This window comes from Pongo pygmaeus, chromosome 17 (assembly GCF_028885625.2).
Source record: "Pongo pygmaeus isolate AG05252 chromosome 17, NHGRI_mPonPyg2-v2.0_pri, whole genome shotgun sequence".
In the NCBI taxonomy this organism is placed as follows: Eukaryota; Metazoa; Chordata; class Mammalia; order Primates; family Hominidae; genus Pongo; species Pongo pygmaeus.
Genome location: NC_072390.2, coordinates 23,186,095 through 23,203,577, shown reverse-complemented (window position 1 = coordinate 23,203,577; position 17,483 = coordinate 23,186,095). Strand labels below are relative to the sequence as shown.

Here is a 17,483-nt window from a genome sequence, read left to right as displayed (position 1 = left end):
GGCATAGGCAGGACTATGCTGGACCACAGCCCAAGAAAGGTCTAGAGTCCCATATAGAAGGAGGGATGGATGAGAGGTGGACAGTAGCAAAGGCTGAGGCTGGAAAGATCAGACCAAATCTTGAAGGCCTCCTTCAGCCATTTACAAGAGTTTGCTCTTCATACTGAGGACAGCAGGTGCAAAGCATGGTTTTTGGCAAAGTGCAACAAGATCAGATGCACATTTTCCTGCGATCACTCTGTGGAGACTAGAGTTGGAGAGGGAATGTACGAGATTCCCCTTTCTAAAATATTTGGACAATTGGCTAAGTTATTCAGCTTGCAATCAACTCCTCACTGTTCGGTTAGGGTGGAGGAAGGGAAGTGGGGGTATGTCTACATTGAAAACCCAGAGCTGCTGTAACAGGTGTCCCTTTCTCTGCACTCCCGGCAGGGCCTGCTGGTGACTGTGAATGGCAACCCTGTGGATTACCACACTATCCACCCCAGCCTGCCCATGGAGAACGGCCCCGGCAAAGCCGACCTCTACTCCACCCCTCAGTACCGGTGGGAGCCCTCTGATGAATCCTCAGGTAGGAGCCAGCCCTGCACTCAGGGTCGCACCTCTCCCTCATTTAGAAGCTTGGCCTCTCTCTGTCTTTTTGTTGTTGTTGCTTATTTGATTTTTTTTAAAAACTGTATCCATGTCAGTATCATTAAACTCACTTCTTTAAGTTCTGCCTGCATTTTGCCCCAGCATATTGCTAGTTGTGTTCTATCCTTGCATACAAAGTAAGTGACATAATTGGGGTAAACTTTTAAAATAAAAGGTGAAAACAGTATTTTAAACATGTCAACTTAGGCATAGCATCTATACATATGTTGGTCTTTCTTTTAGTTGATATTGTAATTATGGTCAATGGTTTTCCTGGTTAATGTATGAATTTTTTTTTTTTTTTTTTTTTTTTTTTTGAGACAGAGTCTCGCTCTGTCTCCCAGGCTGGAGTGCAATGGCATGATCTCGGCTCACTGCAACCTTTACCTCCTGGGTTCACGCCATTCTCCTGCCTCAGCCTCCCGAGTAGCTGGGACTACAGGTGCCCACCACCACGCCTGGCTAATTTTTTGTATTTTAGTAGAGACTGGGTTTCACCGTGTTGCCCAGACTGGTCTCAAACTCCTGAGCTCAGGCAATCCACCTGCCTTGGCCTCCCAAACTTCTAGGACTACAGGCTTGGGCCACCGCACCTGGCTGAGTGTTTTTTAAGAGTCCTTTTTTTGTCCATTTTTAAAAAAATGAGGTTGTCTTAACTTTTGCAAGGTTTTTTTCTCCCTTTTCTTTCAGTTGTTTATGTTGAAGGAGAGCAATATTACTAAAGATGACAAATCGGTGGCTTGGGGCTGAGTTTCAGTCTCAGATTTGATTTTTGGTCTGCACAGCATTAAAAAAAAAATTTAAATAGCCATCATTTAAAAAGCTGCACCTCTGACCTAGAAATGGACACTTCTGGAATCCCGTGAAGAATATGAAGGTCTGGCAACACTAGTCCCTCACCTCTACAAAAGAGCAGTTAGCTGGACCTCTATTGTCATTGTCCCTGCAAGGGACCAATTGCCCGTCACCAATCCATAAAGACAGAATTACAAAGTGACTGTAAAACTAGAGTGGATTTGCATCTCTATTTGTATGTAACTACAGCCAGAGTTCTTAGACCTTGTCCTGCCTTTAGTGAGTGGCCAGCAGCTCTCCAATTTGCATCTATGGTACATCACGCTTACTCCAAGGGCCTTTTCGCATAACTCTTCATCAGGTTTATTCTGATGTCTGTTCTTCATAATTCTGTATCAGTACTTCCTGGAGTTGCCCCACAGGGCTTCTTAATACTTAACTGTACAACTGGTTAGTCATATTATCCGACATTCCTCAGTAAGGTTAAATCAAGGTCAGCCACCACCCCCACCCCACCCTCACACCCAACCCATGATGACACCTGAGAGCTGCATAGCTTCAAACTCTACTGGTTCGTTCCCTGTTTCTGCTTCCTGCATGCATGTGTTTTAGTTTGCAGCTCAGGCTTAAACTGGAAAGTTCAAGGAAACACAGTGCTTTCCAGTGTGCTCTTCAGAGCATAGGCACCAGAAGCAAACACACAGGGCCCAAGAGCCAGCATCTGTGGCTTCTGACGTTTGAGCTGTTGGGGTCACAGCCTAGACAACCTTCTACTTACCCATTACTTTCATGTGGACAAGTAAATTGAATTTTGAGTGCTGACAAGGACAACCCAGACATACTGAAATCATAAACTGGGCTTTCAAAAGTGAAACAAAGGCTGGAAGGGTTTTAAAAATTAAATCTATATATACAAAAAGTTTCCACCAGAGAAGCAGCATGGCCGTAACTCTAAAATCCATCAGATTTGGTGTTTTCACCCCTGTCTATGATCCCAGGAACTTTTTGTATAAACCACAGGCTCATCCAGTCCTACTGCAGGAGGAATGAGAGCCAGTGGGCTTCTGCCAAGGACACACCATCGTCTCATTGTGGAGCCCATGTGGAGTAGTATGAACAGTCACTGATTTTTCAGTCATTTATACCTCTTTATGCTGCTAAGAAATTTTCTCCTATAACCCACCTATACATAGTCCATTTGATTTGAACAAGAAAGACAGAAAGGACAGTCTACTTAGTGGCTTAGAACAGCACTTAGTATGACACACTTTCTCCGGACCAGGAACCTGGGCATCACTAGGCTGGTTCCTCTGGCTCAAGGTTGCTCATGAGATTGCAGTCAAGCTGCTATCTCAGCTGAAGGCTTGTTAGAGGAGGGGAGAATCTGCTCCCAGGCTCACTGTGTAGCTATTGGCTGGCCTCAGGCTCTTGCTGACGTCTGGCTGGCAGAGCCATCTGTTCTCACACCTGGGGCTCCCCATAGGGCTGTTTACAGCATGGTAGCTGGCTTGTCTGAGGACAAGCAGGTGAGAGAATAAGAGAGAACACTCAAGGTGAAAACCACAGTCTTTTTAAACAGAATCTTGAAAGTGACCCTTCATCCCCTCTAAAGTGCCCTATTTGTGTTAGAAGAAGCCTGTCACAGGTCCCACCCACACTTGAGGGGAGGGGCCACACAACAGCATGAACACCAGGAGGTGGGGGCTCTGATGACAGGCTTAGAGGCTTCCTTCCATACCTTCTTACATGGAAATTTTCCTTTCTCAGTTATTACATGCTGGATCCCATTACACTGACCAGGCAGAACTTACTGATTCTGTTTGAATTCTAAGGGCTTTATGAATGGGAAACAATTTCTGAAATCTTAAATAAAAGGCTATACCAAAACCATACATGTGCTGCATTGCTTGGAAGATTTATACAAACATCACATGTTTGCATAAATAGTTAAATAAAGTATTTGTCCATCTAGAAAAGCGAGAGGAGGAAGAGGAAGAGAAAGAAGAATTTGAAGAAGAAAGGAGCCGTGAGGAAAAAAGAAGTATCAAAGTTCATGCCATGGTCTCCGTATTCCAATTTATTATGAAACAAAGTTACATCTGTGCCCTCATAGCTATGATGGTATGTATGATATGATGGTATGTATAATATGATGATATGTATAATATGATATGATGGTATGTATGCTATGATGGTATGTATAATATGATGGTACATATATAATGGTATATAAGATATGATGGTATGTATGATATAATATGATAGTACATATATGATGGTATGTAAGATATATGATGGTATGTATGATATGATGGTGTGTACAATATCTGATGGTATGTATGATATGATATGATGGTATGTATATGATGCTATGTGCAATATGATATGATGGTGTGTATGATATGATGGTATGTATGAGTGGCGGCTGCCAGGGTGCTGGAGAAAGGAGACCACAGTCCCACTGGCTCTAAGTGCTGCTGTCTTCTCAGGGCCAGCAGAAGTACAGGGATCCCCCTAATGCCTTGGCAGAGAATGGTCAGCTGTGTTAATTTTTCATGGGATATTTATACTACAGATTGTAAAATTATGTCCTTTTCAATTCTATTTATCCTCCTTTTAAGTATTAATACATTTCTTCCAAATTAGCTTATCAAGTCAGACTATCTCTTATTTTGCCAATTTGAGAGGACATATTAGTTTTTTTAAATGACATTGAAGGTCTTCAAGGTTAACATAGGGTGCTTTTATTCGTTTCAGATAGTGAGAGTTATATTCACATCTTGTTTAGATTTCGGTGAGACGTTATTCCTTCTTAGCTGCAATAACTTTTTTTTTTTTTGAGATGGAGTCTTGCTTTGTTGCCCAGGCTGGAGTACAGTGGCACAATCTCAGCTCACTGCAAGCTCCACCTCTCAGGTTCACGCCATTCTTCTGCCTCAGCCTCCCGAGTAGTAGCTGGGACTACAGGCGCCCGCCACCACGCCCGGCTAATTTTTTTTTTGTATTTTTAGTAGAGACGGGGTTTCAGCGTGTTAGCCGGGATGGTCTCGATCTCCTGACCTCGTGATCCACCCGCCTTGGCCTCCCAAAGTGCTGGGATTACAGGCGTGAGTCACCGTGCCCGGCCAGCAGCAATAATGTTTTACCAATATGAGCATCAAGCAACCATGGTTCCCTAGAGCACCTTCTGATTGTGAGCTCTCAGTTTATGCATGTTTCTACTCACCATCTGCAACATCACAGCTTCAAAATAGACCCTTGGCCCATAGAGAGAAGATAAAAGAAGCTATAATCTCTCCCTTTCCCAAAAACAAATTTTCTTGGGAAATTTGATTTATTTTTGAGAAACCTAACATTCTTGTTTAAAATACAACTCTTCCAAATTCTGTGGTCAACAGTGAGATCCTATGGACACCTTTGATGATAAAAATAAAAAAATTATTTAACTCAAGGGACATAGAACCTAGGCACAGTTTCCCCAGTCACTCAGTCCAGGTGCTTCTCAGATGAACCTGTGTGTGCTCAACTTCAGTTTCCAATAAGGAACACGGCCACATGTGAGAGGAGACTGGGAAAAAGAAATCACCACAAAATTGAAGAGGCTAATTTGGGGACTGCCAGGTCTATTCTTCAAATAAAATTAGTTCTGTGCTCTTTGGTTACTTTTTGACTTTTTCTATATATCAACTGCTCCTTTAAACTGCAGCAAATCTCTCATTCTGAACTCACAAAAGTATACCATTTTTTTTCTCTCTAAGCCAGATAAGTTTGGTCTTTTCTTTAAAGCAATAGAGCTAAAAAACATAAAATAAAATAAAATATTTGAATACACATTTTGTTACTTAACTGAAAAAAGTCGATTGTAAAAACAACACAATCCTTCATTAAAAATGTGCCCTTGCCTGGTACCATTCTGCTGTGTTAATGGAGCTACAATGTTAAGGCTTTAAAACCTCCTGCCTTCTAAGCCACCACTCCACGGCTTGGGGTCTCCGTCACTCCACCACAACTCTCTACTCTCCCTGGTTTGAGTATTACAGTCTTTTCTTTTTAGATAGTTTTTACCTTACCAGGGTGGGAGGACTGAGCATTGTGTTGACCATGGTCGTGTTTCCTTTTCTGTCCTCTGGAGGCCTGGAGCATCACCTATCACAGCTGGCTGACCTTCGTGCTGCTGATCTGGTCGTGCACTCTTTGGATGATTCGCAACAGAAGAAAATATGCCATGATCAGCTCTCCCTTCATGGTGGTTTATGGAAACCTATTGTTGATATTACAGTATATATGGAGTTTTGAACTTCCTGAAATTAAAAAAGTTCCAGGATTTTTAGAAAAGAAAGAGCCAGGAGAACTTGCTTCCAAAGTAAGTGAATAGAATACAATAAAACAAAACAATGACACAAAACCATAATCATCATCATAATCGTATCCAAGAGAAACCTTACAAAAACAGGTTCCAAATATTCACTGCTTTATAAAAACGAACAAACATGGGACTGTAAGAAACAACTTGCAGTGCTTAGAGGCCTCTATAATTTAAACATGAACATATATTACACCGTGATTTAGCTTTTACTTAGGAATGACAATGTTTTCCACTCAAAGAAAACTTGTATAAATCCTACTAGAGTAAAAATTAGGTGTGAAAATAGGAAAATACAGTGTAAAATGTGTTAAGGGGTTACAGGGCTGTCTTTGATTATCATTTTATAAAACATGCTTAGTGCATTAGTGTCACAGATAAGTATTGATTATTCATGACGTTTTTCTCCAATTCTTTCCTAAAGAACATTTTTAGCAGCAAAAATTAAGTATGACACTTGCTGTTTTTCTTCTACTGATTATATGATATGTTTTTATCTGAGTTAGAATGTTCATACTCTTCTCATTACTCATTTGTTTTCATGGGTCATTTTAACAGTTTTATTTCAAAAGATTAGGTTTCCCAACTTACTGTTTGTTTTGTTAACAGAATGGCAGACTAAACACACATTCCCTTTGTGTTAATAACTTAGTTTTAAGACAGTAAAAATAAACGTGTATATATTGAATGGGTCTTGGAAATTAGTGTCTTTGGAGGAGATGGTCATTTACATCACATAAAATTCACCTTTCCTGGGAGCAACTGCCTGCTTTAATGGTTGTCACACACCCCATATCCAAGGCAATCAGGTGTAAATGGCGTAGAGTAGACTAGGGCAGAGTTTGGTCTTCGTAACAGATTTTTGGGTGAAGAGCTACTGGGGTAAATGAAACATATTCCAACAGGTGAATTCTAGTGACAGAGGTGAGAATATAACCCCTGTGTTCATAGACCAAAGGAATTTCATTCATTGATTCATTCATCCCAAACTCCTAAGCCTGCTTCTTCTCCTCACCCTGCTCCATGCTGAAAATCCCACGTTATACTCTCACTTACAAGGCACCTTCATCTAACACTCTTTTCTTTTACTCTCTCTCCCTCTTTCCTCTTAAACACAGACCCACACACACGTATTCACACACAATTGGTAACTTAGTCTTATTCTATTTTAAAAATCAAAATTATTTTCTTTTGATTGTGTAAATTCATCACAGTCTCACTCCAAATAGCAATGAAACTGCTAAAATTGCATGTCAAGTCACTAGTTGAATCGTCTCCAGTTCTTTAGGAGGAAAACATTATTTGGGAAATAAATTTGTTACTCATGGAAAAAAAGAGTTATTCCGGGAACCTAGGTCTGCACTTATATTTTAACACACCCAGGAACTCAGAAAAAGTGCAAGGTTTTGTCATAGAAGATAGTAATACATCTCCAGGCTTATAACATTTCTATTACAATAACATTTGTAAAACACATTTTTTTTTTTTTGAGACGGAGTTTCACTCTGTATCCCAGGCTGGAGTGCAGTGGCGTGATCTCGGCTCACTGCAAGCTCCGCCTCCCGAGTTCATGCCATTCTCCTGCCTCAGCCTCCAGAGTAGCTGGGACTACAGGCGCCCACTACCACACCCAGCTAATTTTTTTTGTATTTTTTTTAGTAGAGACGGGGTTTCACCGTGTTAGCCAGGATGGTCTCGATCTCCTGATCTCATGATCCACCTGCCTCGGCCTCCCAAAGTGCTGGGATTACAGGCATGAGCCACCGTGCCCAGCCAGAATGGCTATAATTTTTAAAAAGGCAGATAATAACCAGTGCTACTGAGGACATGGAGAAGTTGAAATGGTCACACACTGCTGGTGGGAATGTAAAATGGTGCAGCAACTATGGAAAACAAAGTGCCAGTTCCTCAAAATGTTAAACATAAAATTTCCATAAGACCAGCAATTCCAGTCCTAGGTTCATTTACCCAGGAGGATTGAAACCGTCTGTCCACACAAAAACTTGTATGTGAATGTTCATAGCAGCATTATCCATCATAGCTAAAATATAAAAATGATCCAAATGCCTATTAACAAATGAAAGGATAAAATGTTGTATGGCCATGCAATGGAGTATTATTGGGTATTTAAAAGGGATAAAGAACTGTGCATGCTACCAGTGGATCAACCTAGAAAACATTATGCTAAGTAAAAACAATCCATTTATGAAAGGCTACATATTATAGAATTTCATTCATATAAAATTTCCAGATTAGGCAAATCTGTAGAGACAAAAAGTAAATTCATGGTTGGCTAGGGCTGAGATAGGATTAGGCAAATCTATAGAGACAAAAAGTAAATTCGTGGTTGGCTAGGGCTAAGATAGGGAGAAAAGGAAGCAACTGCCGTGGGGCTTCTTACACAGGGTTGATGAAAATGTTGCAAAATGGATTGCAGTGATGGTTTCACAACTCTGAATATACTAAAAACCACTGAATTAGACAATTTAAATGGGTGAATTGTATGGTATGTGAATTATATCTCAATAAAGCTATTTTTAAAAACCTACTGTGTGTGACCAGGCATGGTGGCTTACGCCTGTAATCCCAGCATTTTGGGAGGCCAAGGCAGGCGGATCACCTGATATCAGGAGTTCGAGACCAGCCTGGCTAACATGGTGAAACCCCGTCTCTACTAAAAGAATACAAAAACTAGCCGGGTGTGGTGGTGTATGCCTGTAATCCCAGCTGCTTGGGAGGCTGAGGCAGGAGAACCACTTGAATCCGGGAGGCAGACTTTGCAGTGAGCTGAAATCATTCCATTACACTCCAGCCTGGACAACCAGAGCAAAACTCCCTCTCAAACAAAAACAACAGCAATAAACCTACTGTGTGTTAGGTACTGTATTTCCTAAACAATAGAGTTCCCCCAAATCAAAAGGTTTTTGATTTCTTAGTCCTTAAGAAAATGTTACTATAAAAGTATGGGCACTTAGAACTAGTGTCCCTTCAGCTTTAGAAGATTAATAGTAAGGAGTTCTATTTTCTGGGATGAAATTTTCCTTTTCCTGTCTATGGAATTCTTCAAAATAAGGAACATTGCAGTCAGGGGAGTATATGCAAGAAGTACATCTTCCTTTTACAATTGTAATGACGTCACATTCAGGAGGGAATCAACCAAGGACCAGCACCTCAAGGAAGAACACTTGTCGCAGCTGATTTCCTGCCCAGGTGGAAGTTGTTAGAAAGGTTGGTTTCATCTTCCTCAGGACTTGCGTGGTGCTTCTGGCACCCAACACAAACATGGGAGCATCCTCGGAAAAGGGACTTAAAAGCAGTGAATCTCAGCTGAAATCAAGCAGGTGACCTGACTGTCTCCAATAAAAAAGTTTATTTATTGTGCTCCCTCTGGAATGCGGAGAAAATGTTATATTTATTGAATGTTTTTACATTCCAAATGGTTGCTTAATTCTTGTTTTGCTGCTTCTCTACTTTCAGATCCTTTTCACCATTACTTTTTGGCTACTGCTGAGGCAGCACCTCACAGAGCAAAAAGCTCTGCAAGAAAAGGAAGCTCTTTTATCGGAAGTCAAAATTGGCAGTCAGGAAAATGAAGAAAAAGGTAAATTAGTGTATATGTGCAGCTGGAGAGTTTGGTGCTCAGCAAAATTACAGAGAAAGAACCCCAAAATACATCAGAAAGCTTCAGAATGAATGAAACTGGAATATAAACTTGGAGCATTAGGTAGTTATTACAGCGTGTAACTTTTGAGGTACATGTGAGAGTTGCAAAGGAGTGTTTAAAATGTGCCATTTGGGCCGGGCGTGGTGGCTCACACCTGTAATCCTAGCCCTTTGGGAGGCCAAGGTGGGCGGATCACGAGGTCAGGAGATCAAGACCATCCTGGCTAACACGGTGAAACCCCGCCTCTACTAAAAATACAAAAAACTAGCCGGGCGTAGTGGTGGGCACCTGTAGTCCCAGCTACTCAGGAGGCTGAGGCAGGAGAATGGTGTGAACCTGGGAGGCGGAGCTTGCAGTGAACCGAGACCTCACCACTGCACTCCAGCCTGGGCGACAGAGCGAGTCTCCCTCTCAAAAAAAAAGGTGCAAGGTGCTGTTTGATCCTCACGAAGGTGATTCCCAGTGAAAGAAAAACTGAGGCTCTGAGAAATTAAATGATTCCTCCCAGGTTATACTTCTGGTTAGTATTGGAACCAAGGAGCTAAGTCACATCTTTTACATTTAAAACTTCTCTCTTCTTTCTTAACAATAGTATACCACAATGTAAAAACACAGGATGATGATGTTATCACCTTGATAATTTTAGACCTGCTATATAGGTAAAATTAGAACAGCTTGCTCCCTAACTCCCTAGATATGCCAATAAATGTAAATTTAATATTTGTAGAATGGATTGAAGACTATTGTGAGGTTAAGAAGCACTGTCTTTGAAAAGGAGCCTATAAATGTCCACAGAAGCTGGGCTGGTAACCTTAAGATTAAACCAGTGGCCGTAAGAACGAATACAGGCATATATATATCTCCATACACACACACATATATTTATGTTTAGTTTCTTATTTAGACCTAAACAATGAGTTGTTTTTCAGTAACAAAAGTCTATCTATAAGATTCAAATCTTGCCTATATGAGTTTGGATGTCTTTGTTCAACACAGTGATTAAATTAACCAGTTAATTTTGGTAAAAAAATGGTTAATTTGAGATCAACAATTGCTCTGAGCCCTCACTTGATTTTCACTCTCTTCATTCTGTGAATCTACTAGTTGTTTGAATAAATTATTCAAATTAACCCCCAAAATTATTTTGAAATAATATTCAAGTTCTTCAAATATAAGGCTGTGTAACACAGAGATAAGTCTTATGTATTAGCATATTTTAAAGCAACACAAAATAAGTTTTTTATTTTGATCCATTAAATTGTTTCAAACTTAAATTACAATTACTCTTTCAATCTAATTTAAATTAAATTATGTTTTGCTGTAACTCTTAAATTTTCAGTTATTTAAAAACATGCTTTTTTGTTAAGATTCTTAGCATTAACCACATTTAGTAAAGTACTACTTGGATTGTCTAGAGCCGTGAAGCAATTAGAATTTGAAACTGATATAGTCATTTACATTTGTGCTATTGTTGCCTATTTATTTTTTACATCTCACAGTACTTAAAGCTATCACTGGATATCAGAAATAAAAAAGATCTTGTATATAAATTAGTATTACCAAATTTATTTTCTTGTAAACCGTATTTTGAGAAGGTTATGAAAATTGACTTTTAATCTAGTTATGAATGTTGCCGTGTTTATGAGAATAGCCTAAAATCATCCAAATTATACAATAACTTAGAAAATGCATGCCTCTACATCCTACATCTATCGCACATGGTCAAAGTGTGGTTCTGCACAGATAACCAGCTAAGTATAACAGCACAGTTTTCTATTTGAAGATGAGGAACTTCAAGATATACAAGTGGAAGGAGAGCCCAAAGAGAAGGAGGAAGAAGAGGAAGCGAAAGAAGAGAAGCAAGAGAGAAAGAAGGTAGAGCAAGAGGAAGCTGAAGAAGAAGATGAGCAGGACATCATGAAAGTCCTGGGCAATCTGGTGGTGGCCATGTTCATCAAGTACTGGATCTACGTCTGCGGAGGCATGTTCTTCTTCGTCAGCTTCGAGGGCAAAATCGTAATGTACAAAATCATCTACATGGTGCTGTTCCTGTTCTGTGTGGCCCTATATCAGGTAGGTACACAGTTGACCATTTTAATTCTCACATCTGTCCCAGGAATATACATGAGCTACCTTTGCAGAGATTTTAAATCACTAGAATCTCATGAACATGGGTAAAGTGATTGGCAAGATTCAAACATTGTATCCCAAGAATCCTAAAATGGGAAATGACTGTCTTCAACTTGTTTACTATTTCACAATTTCAGGGCGGGGTACAGTGGCTCATGCCTGTAATTTCAGCACTTTGGGAGGCAAGGGAGGAGGACTGCTTGAGGCCAGGAGTTCCAAACCAACCTGGGCAAAATACTGAAACCTTGTCTCTACAAAACATTTTCTTAAATTAAAAAATTAGCCAGGTGTGGTGGCACACCTGTAGTCCTAGCTTCTTGATAGACTGAGGCAGGAGGATTACTTGATCCCAGGAGGTCAAGGCTGCGATGAGCTATGCTTGTACCACTGCACTCCAGCTGGGCAACAGATTAAGATGCCATCTTTAAAAAAAGTAAAAATAAAAATTTTAGGTTGTTGAAAAATCAGGAAAAAGTTCATACATAGGTTTTCCAAAAATTATTGATCAAAAAAAATCTGTAAAATTGAATTACATTTCTCCTTCCTTCCTTCCTTCCTTCTTTCTTTCTTTCTTTCTTCCTTTCTTTCTTTCTTTCTTTCTTTCTTTTCTTTTCTTTTCTTTCTTTTTCTTTCTTTGACAGAGTCTTGCTCTGTCCTTTAGGTTGGAGTGCAGTGGCGTGATCTCTGCTCATTGCTCACTGCAATCTCTGCCTCCCAGGTTTGAGCAATTCTCATGCCTCAGCCTCCCAAGTAGCTGGGATTCCAAGTGTGCGCCAACACCTCCAGCTAATGTTTGTATTTTTAGTAGAGATGGGATTTCACCATGTTGGCCAGGCTGGTTTCAAACTCCTGGCCTCAAGTGATCCGCCCTCCTTGGCCTTCCAGAGTTCTGGGATTACAGGCATGAGCCACCGCACCTGGCCTGTAAAAACTGAATTATATTTTAAAATAGTAATTTAAAAGCTAGATAATCTGAAGTCATAGAGTATTCCTAGGTATACTTTTGCATTTCAGGCTTTAGGGTCAGAAAACGATATATGTGTGGCATGTGCCTGCTCTTTGTGTACATATATATACATATAGTGCATTGACTGCTTTCATATTTCATTAATTAAAAGAATTTCATTCATTAAAATAAGTCAATATATGAGATACATTAAAATGAGTTAGTTCTCCACCGACTCACTTTTAACTGATGATAAAAGAGAACCCAATAATAGAAACACATGAAACAGTGAAATATCTTGCAGGTAGCCAACAAAACAAATAAAGGAACTACAATAAACAAGAGTATATCATATGTTAAGTTAAAAAAATCTCAAAAGAAATCAGTGAACTTTTGAATACTCTTAAAAATTCAGGATAGATGTTCTCTAATGAATATCCACAGCTTACGGTAAAACGAGATGTCTTTTTTCTGTGGTTGTTTCACATTTTCATTCATACAATATTGCTTTCAATTTCAAAATGGATGTGGTTTTCTCTGAGCAATGATAACCACAACGACAGCAGCACCTACCCTAGTGTTCTTTGAGCGCCCCCTATGGGCCAAATAGCTTGCAGGAACCAATAAACAATATCTATTTCATCCTGGTAGCAACCCTGCAAAATAGGCACTTATGGAAGGTTCAGCCTCTTCCTCACACAGTTAGCAACCATTTATAGAACTGGGGTTCTAACCCAGGACCACTCCACTATGATAGACACGGAACATTAAAAACTAGAAATGAAATAGACTTTATTTTCAGACATTTGTAAACGTATCACTTGTCTTACTTGAATTAAACCAAGTATTTTTGTGAGTTTTCCTAAAAGTGATTTTTTTCTCATTTTTTTTTCAATGTCTGATTCGCAGGTGCACTATGAATGGTGGAGGAAAATTCTAAAATATTTTTGGATGTCAGTGGTTATTTACACTATGCTGGTGCTTATCTTTATATACACATATCAGTTTGAAAACTTCCCAGGCCTGTGGCAAAATATGACTGGATTGAAAAAAGAAAAGTAAGCAATTTTGAGTTGAAAATGATGAACAAGATGAAGACTTGAATGCACATTGTTCAAAGCATCTTTAAGGAAGATTTTAGTAATGCATGATGTCATCAATGTCTATAAGTTCCTCAATAATAGAAATTAAAACTGAGTCATTTTTGTGTTCTCTTTACTTAGCCCTTAGCTTAGAACATAATAGGCACTCCATGAATTTTCAGAATTTTAATGAAATGACGTTTTCTGATGTTAATTTCATGTGAAACACACCTAACACTTAGTCATGCTTTCTGCTCTCCACATTGGAGCTCAGTTCTTCAATTCATAAGTAAGTTCATGCACTTATAACATAAAGTAGCAGACTTTGCTCATTTATGTTGCTGGGTGCTTAGATTCTAAGGAGTATTTAGTGCCATAAAGAAATAAATTTCTCCAAGTGCTCATAGACTTGTGATAATGAGATGGTTTTTCCTGCGCATGTAGGAGATAGTGCTCTATCCTTTTCTAATTTGCATCTGTAAACTTCTGAAATTAGTTTGGAAATCCAGCCAGCATTGGATTTTGAGCTGAATATATTGATGTGGCTGAGAAGGGAAGCCCCTTAGAAGTCTCTGTCCCTTAGAAGGGAAAGATAACTGTGTAACTAGACCAACACAGCTGAAGTGTCTATACAATAAGCGTTTATTAAATGTTGTCCGTGTGCTGACACTGTTTTGTGCCTGGAATATGACAGGGAACAAGACAGACAAAATCTAAGCCCTGTAGATCTTATATTCTAGCAGAGGAGACAAACAAAACTATTTAGTGTAAAATAAGTCTATTACACTTTGCGACAGGTCCGTGAAGGAAACAGACAACAGGCTGAGGCAGTGAGTAAGGGGGAACTATAAATGAGTGACTGGCACGGGCTTCGCTGAGGAGCTGGTTTAAACTCCAGCTGAAGCATCGGAAGAAGCTTGTCTTAGGAAAAGTGTGTGAGTTGGAGTCTGGGGTGTGGAAGGGCATTTCAGGCAGAGGGAACAGCACATGCAAAGGTCCTGAGACAAGTCATAGTTTGGCACAGTTCATAAGAGGAACTGATGACAGGGTGTGAGTGGACAGCGAACAGTGGGGAGAATTCAGGCAGGCAGCTGGAACGTGCATGGCTTGTAGGTAGCATTATTTGTATTTTATTCTTGGTGGAATTTTCCAATCTTTAAAGATCCCTTGACTAGCTGAGAAAAAGCGATGCATGGGAGTAGAAACAAGGAGACTAGTTAGTAGGCAGCAGCACTGGTCCTGTGAGAAATGATGGCAGCTTCCCCTAGATTCAGTGGAGGCAGAGACGGATAACAGGAGTGGGTGATTCAAGAGGTGCTTAGGATGCTGAAGGAAATATGGATGAATGAGATATGAAAGAAAAGAACATAGGAGATGTCTGACTTCTCAGTTTGCGCAGGGTAGACAGTTGTACCATTTATTGGTTCAGGGATACTAGAGTGGGGAGAGGGACGTGGAGAACAGCTTTGCCAAGAAAAATAGGAAAATCAAGAATACTGTTTTGGAAACACTAATATAAAATAACTGAGAAACAACCAATTTCCAGTTGCAATTTGGGCACGAGAATCTTACAGGAGGAGCCTGCGCTGTAGATGCACTTTGAGTCCTCGGTGTAAGGATGATGTGTAAATCCACAGAAGAGGATTTCCCTAGGGGGAAAGCACAGCTGGAAAAGAGATCAAAACAGAGTCCTGGGGATATTTCAGCCTCTAGAGGTCCAATAGAAAAGGAGGAGATCATGGAGGAACAAGAAACCAAGAGAGTGTGATGGCGTCAAGACCACACTCGCTTCAAGGAGGACCAGAGGTTTAATTAAATAAAGCTAGAGAAGTAGCCCTGGAATTTGGCAATGTCAAGGTTTATTATTGACCATTGTTAAAGTAGGTTAGCTGGCTTGGTGGAAATGAAAGCCATATTGGACCATAGAGAGAGGGATGCAATAAACGATAGAGCTGACAGGAGTGTAAGACTGTGATGTAGTTTATCACAAAGAGTCAGTGACTTCATTGCGTAAGAGAGGTTCCTGCTTTTTATTTTGTTTTGTTTTGCAGGCTTGAGGATCTTGGCTTAAAGCAGTTTACTGTGGCTGAACTATTCACTCGCATATTCATCCCAACCTCCTTTCTGCTGGTGTGCATTTTACACCTGCACTATTTCCATGACCGGTTCCTTGAACTCACGGACCTCAAGTCCATTCCCAGCAAAGAAGACAACACCATCTACAGGTGAGCCACTGGAAGAAACGCAGACCTCTTATTAAGAGGAAGGCAGCCTTCAACCCTACCTTAGGTTGGCCACCTTGCGAGAAGCCAGTAATCTAAAAGTTTCAGCCTTGAATTTTCCATGAGTATCAACTTGTGAGAAAAAGAGGAAAACGTGGAAGATTCTGTGACACGTTCTGAAACAATGGGTAGTGACTTATGACTGGTTAATTTAAAGTGATCTTGATCGTCTTGTGAGATATTCAGAGTAGCTGTGGAGACTTAAATATTTTACAGTTGATATGTGTATTTGTGTCTAGGCTGGTTATATCTTTTTAGAACATTTAGGGAATCTGGCTAATTCAGAGGATTTTTCCATTATGCCGACCGCAAGTACAGAAGTCTTCTGAGAGCATAGCAAAAGATGATGGGCAGAGTTTTGCCTTCCATTTTGGAAATAAAGAACTTTGGCTAAAAAAACAGAATCTGCAATTGACTAGTAACTACAATCATATTTAAGAAGACAACATGATGACAATATCTTCTTTTAGCAGCTTACTGTTGTTTTCTCCTCATCAATAAATATACATTGTTTGCAAATAACAGATGGGATATTACTTTTCCTGCCCATATTTATTCAAACCACAATGGGTTATCACAAATCCTTCACTGTGTTCCATCACAGGGAGATCACAAGCATTCTTTTAGTGAATGCTGACGATGGTCTTCCTTTCGCCTCATGTTTAGCCTATAATTCAGATATTGGAAAAATACTTGTTAAGCAGCTAAGGGAGCAAAGGGCTGTATTGAGAGGAGCACAGAGGCCACAGATGAAAATTCTCCTTAATTATTTGACTTTAAGGGAAAACATGAAGATATCAATAGAAGATGAAGTAAGAGTTCATTATATGCATTTCATAAAATGCCCAACTTCCCGCGTTCTGCTGTGTAGGAACTAGAGTTATGGATAGACCCAAAACACTTATTCAATGATGAGAAACATTTTATAATCCTTGTTTATGACCAGCAGATTCACTTTCCTTATTGTGTTGTATTTTGCCTATCATTCTGATACTTCAGATGACTCGTAACCCATGGAACCAAGAGGTATCAATCAGTCATGACTTATTTTGCTATCTAGCCACCAGGAAAATCAGGCTCTGCTAAAACCTCTCTGCTTCCAAGGCCCCGGCAGGGAGGAGGGCATGGATGGGGTCAGTGGCTTACCCTCTCCATATATGTACTCCTACTACCTTCAGTGATGATCAAGCATTAGGAAAAATAAAGTAGTTATTAGAAGTTTGGGGAACCCTAGAAGATATCATTCATAGACAAACTTGATGGCAGGGAAAATCACCCCAAGTTTAAAAGTTTACAAAGACAATGCCTGCACATAAAAGTGAGAATTGCCAATAATCAGAAAAAGGATTTTTTAAAATCATTATTTTGACATTGCTTGTGATCCATGTGGATAAAACTAGTATTTCATATTTAATTCTGACCATGTAACATGTTTAAATTTACTATAAGCCCTCACCATTCTTTTCAAGGGCCCTATTAAATAATTACAAAGTATTTTAGTTAGCAGAGTCAATTTGTATGTTCGTGAAGGAGTTGTAATTATTAACCATTGCTAATGAAATCTTTTTTAAAATTTTTTTCTTCCAAA

The 17,483-nt window shown here is 39.7% G+C and overlaps 1 protein-coding gene across 5 annotated transcripts in view; it reads left to right on the top strand.

Moving 5' to 3' along the window:
- Positions 1 to 17,483, top strand: part of PIEZO2 (piezo type mechanosensitive ion channel component 2) — a 480,117-nt gene that overhangs the window by 349,846 nt on the left and 112,788 nt on the right. For all 5 annotated transcript variants that reach the window (XM_063653383.1, XM_063653380.1, XM_054461214.2 and 2 more), the window contains 7 exons: positions 433 to 571; positions 3,401 to 3,549; positions 5,561 to 5,791; positions 9,269 to 9,392; positions 11,239 to 11,528; positions 13,441 to 13,589; positions 15,665 to 15,838. In XM_063653383.1, the coding sequence (XP_063509453.1) occupies positions 433 to 571; positions 3,401 to 3,549; positions 5,561 to 5,791; positions 9,269 to 9,392; positions 11,239 to 11,528; positions 13,441 to 13,589; positions 15,665 to 15,838 (1,256 nt within the window). The remainder of the gene's footprint in view (positions 1 to 432; positions 572 to 3,400; positions 3,550 to 5,560; positions 5,792 to 9,268; positions 9,393 to 11,238; positions 11,529 to 13,440; positions 13,590 to 15,664; positions 15,839 to 17,483) is intronic.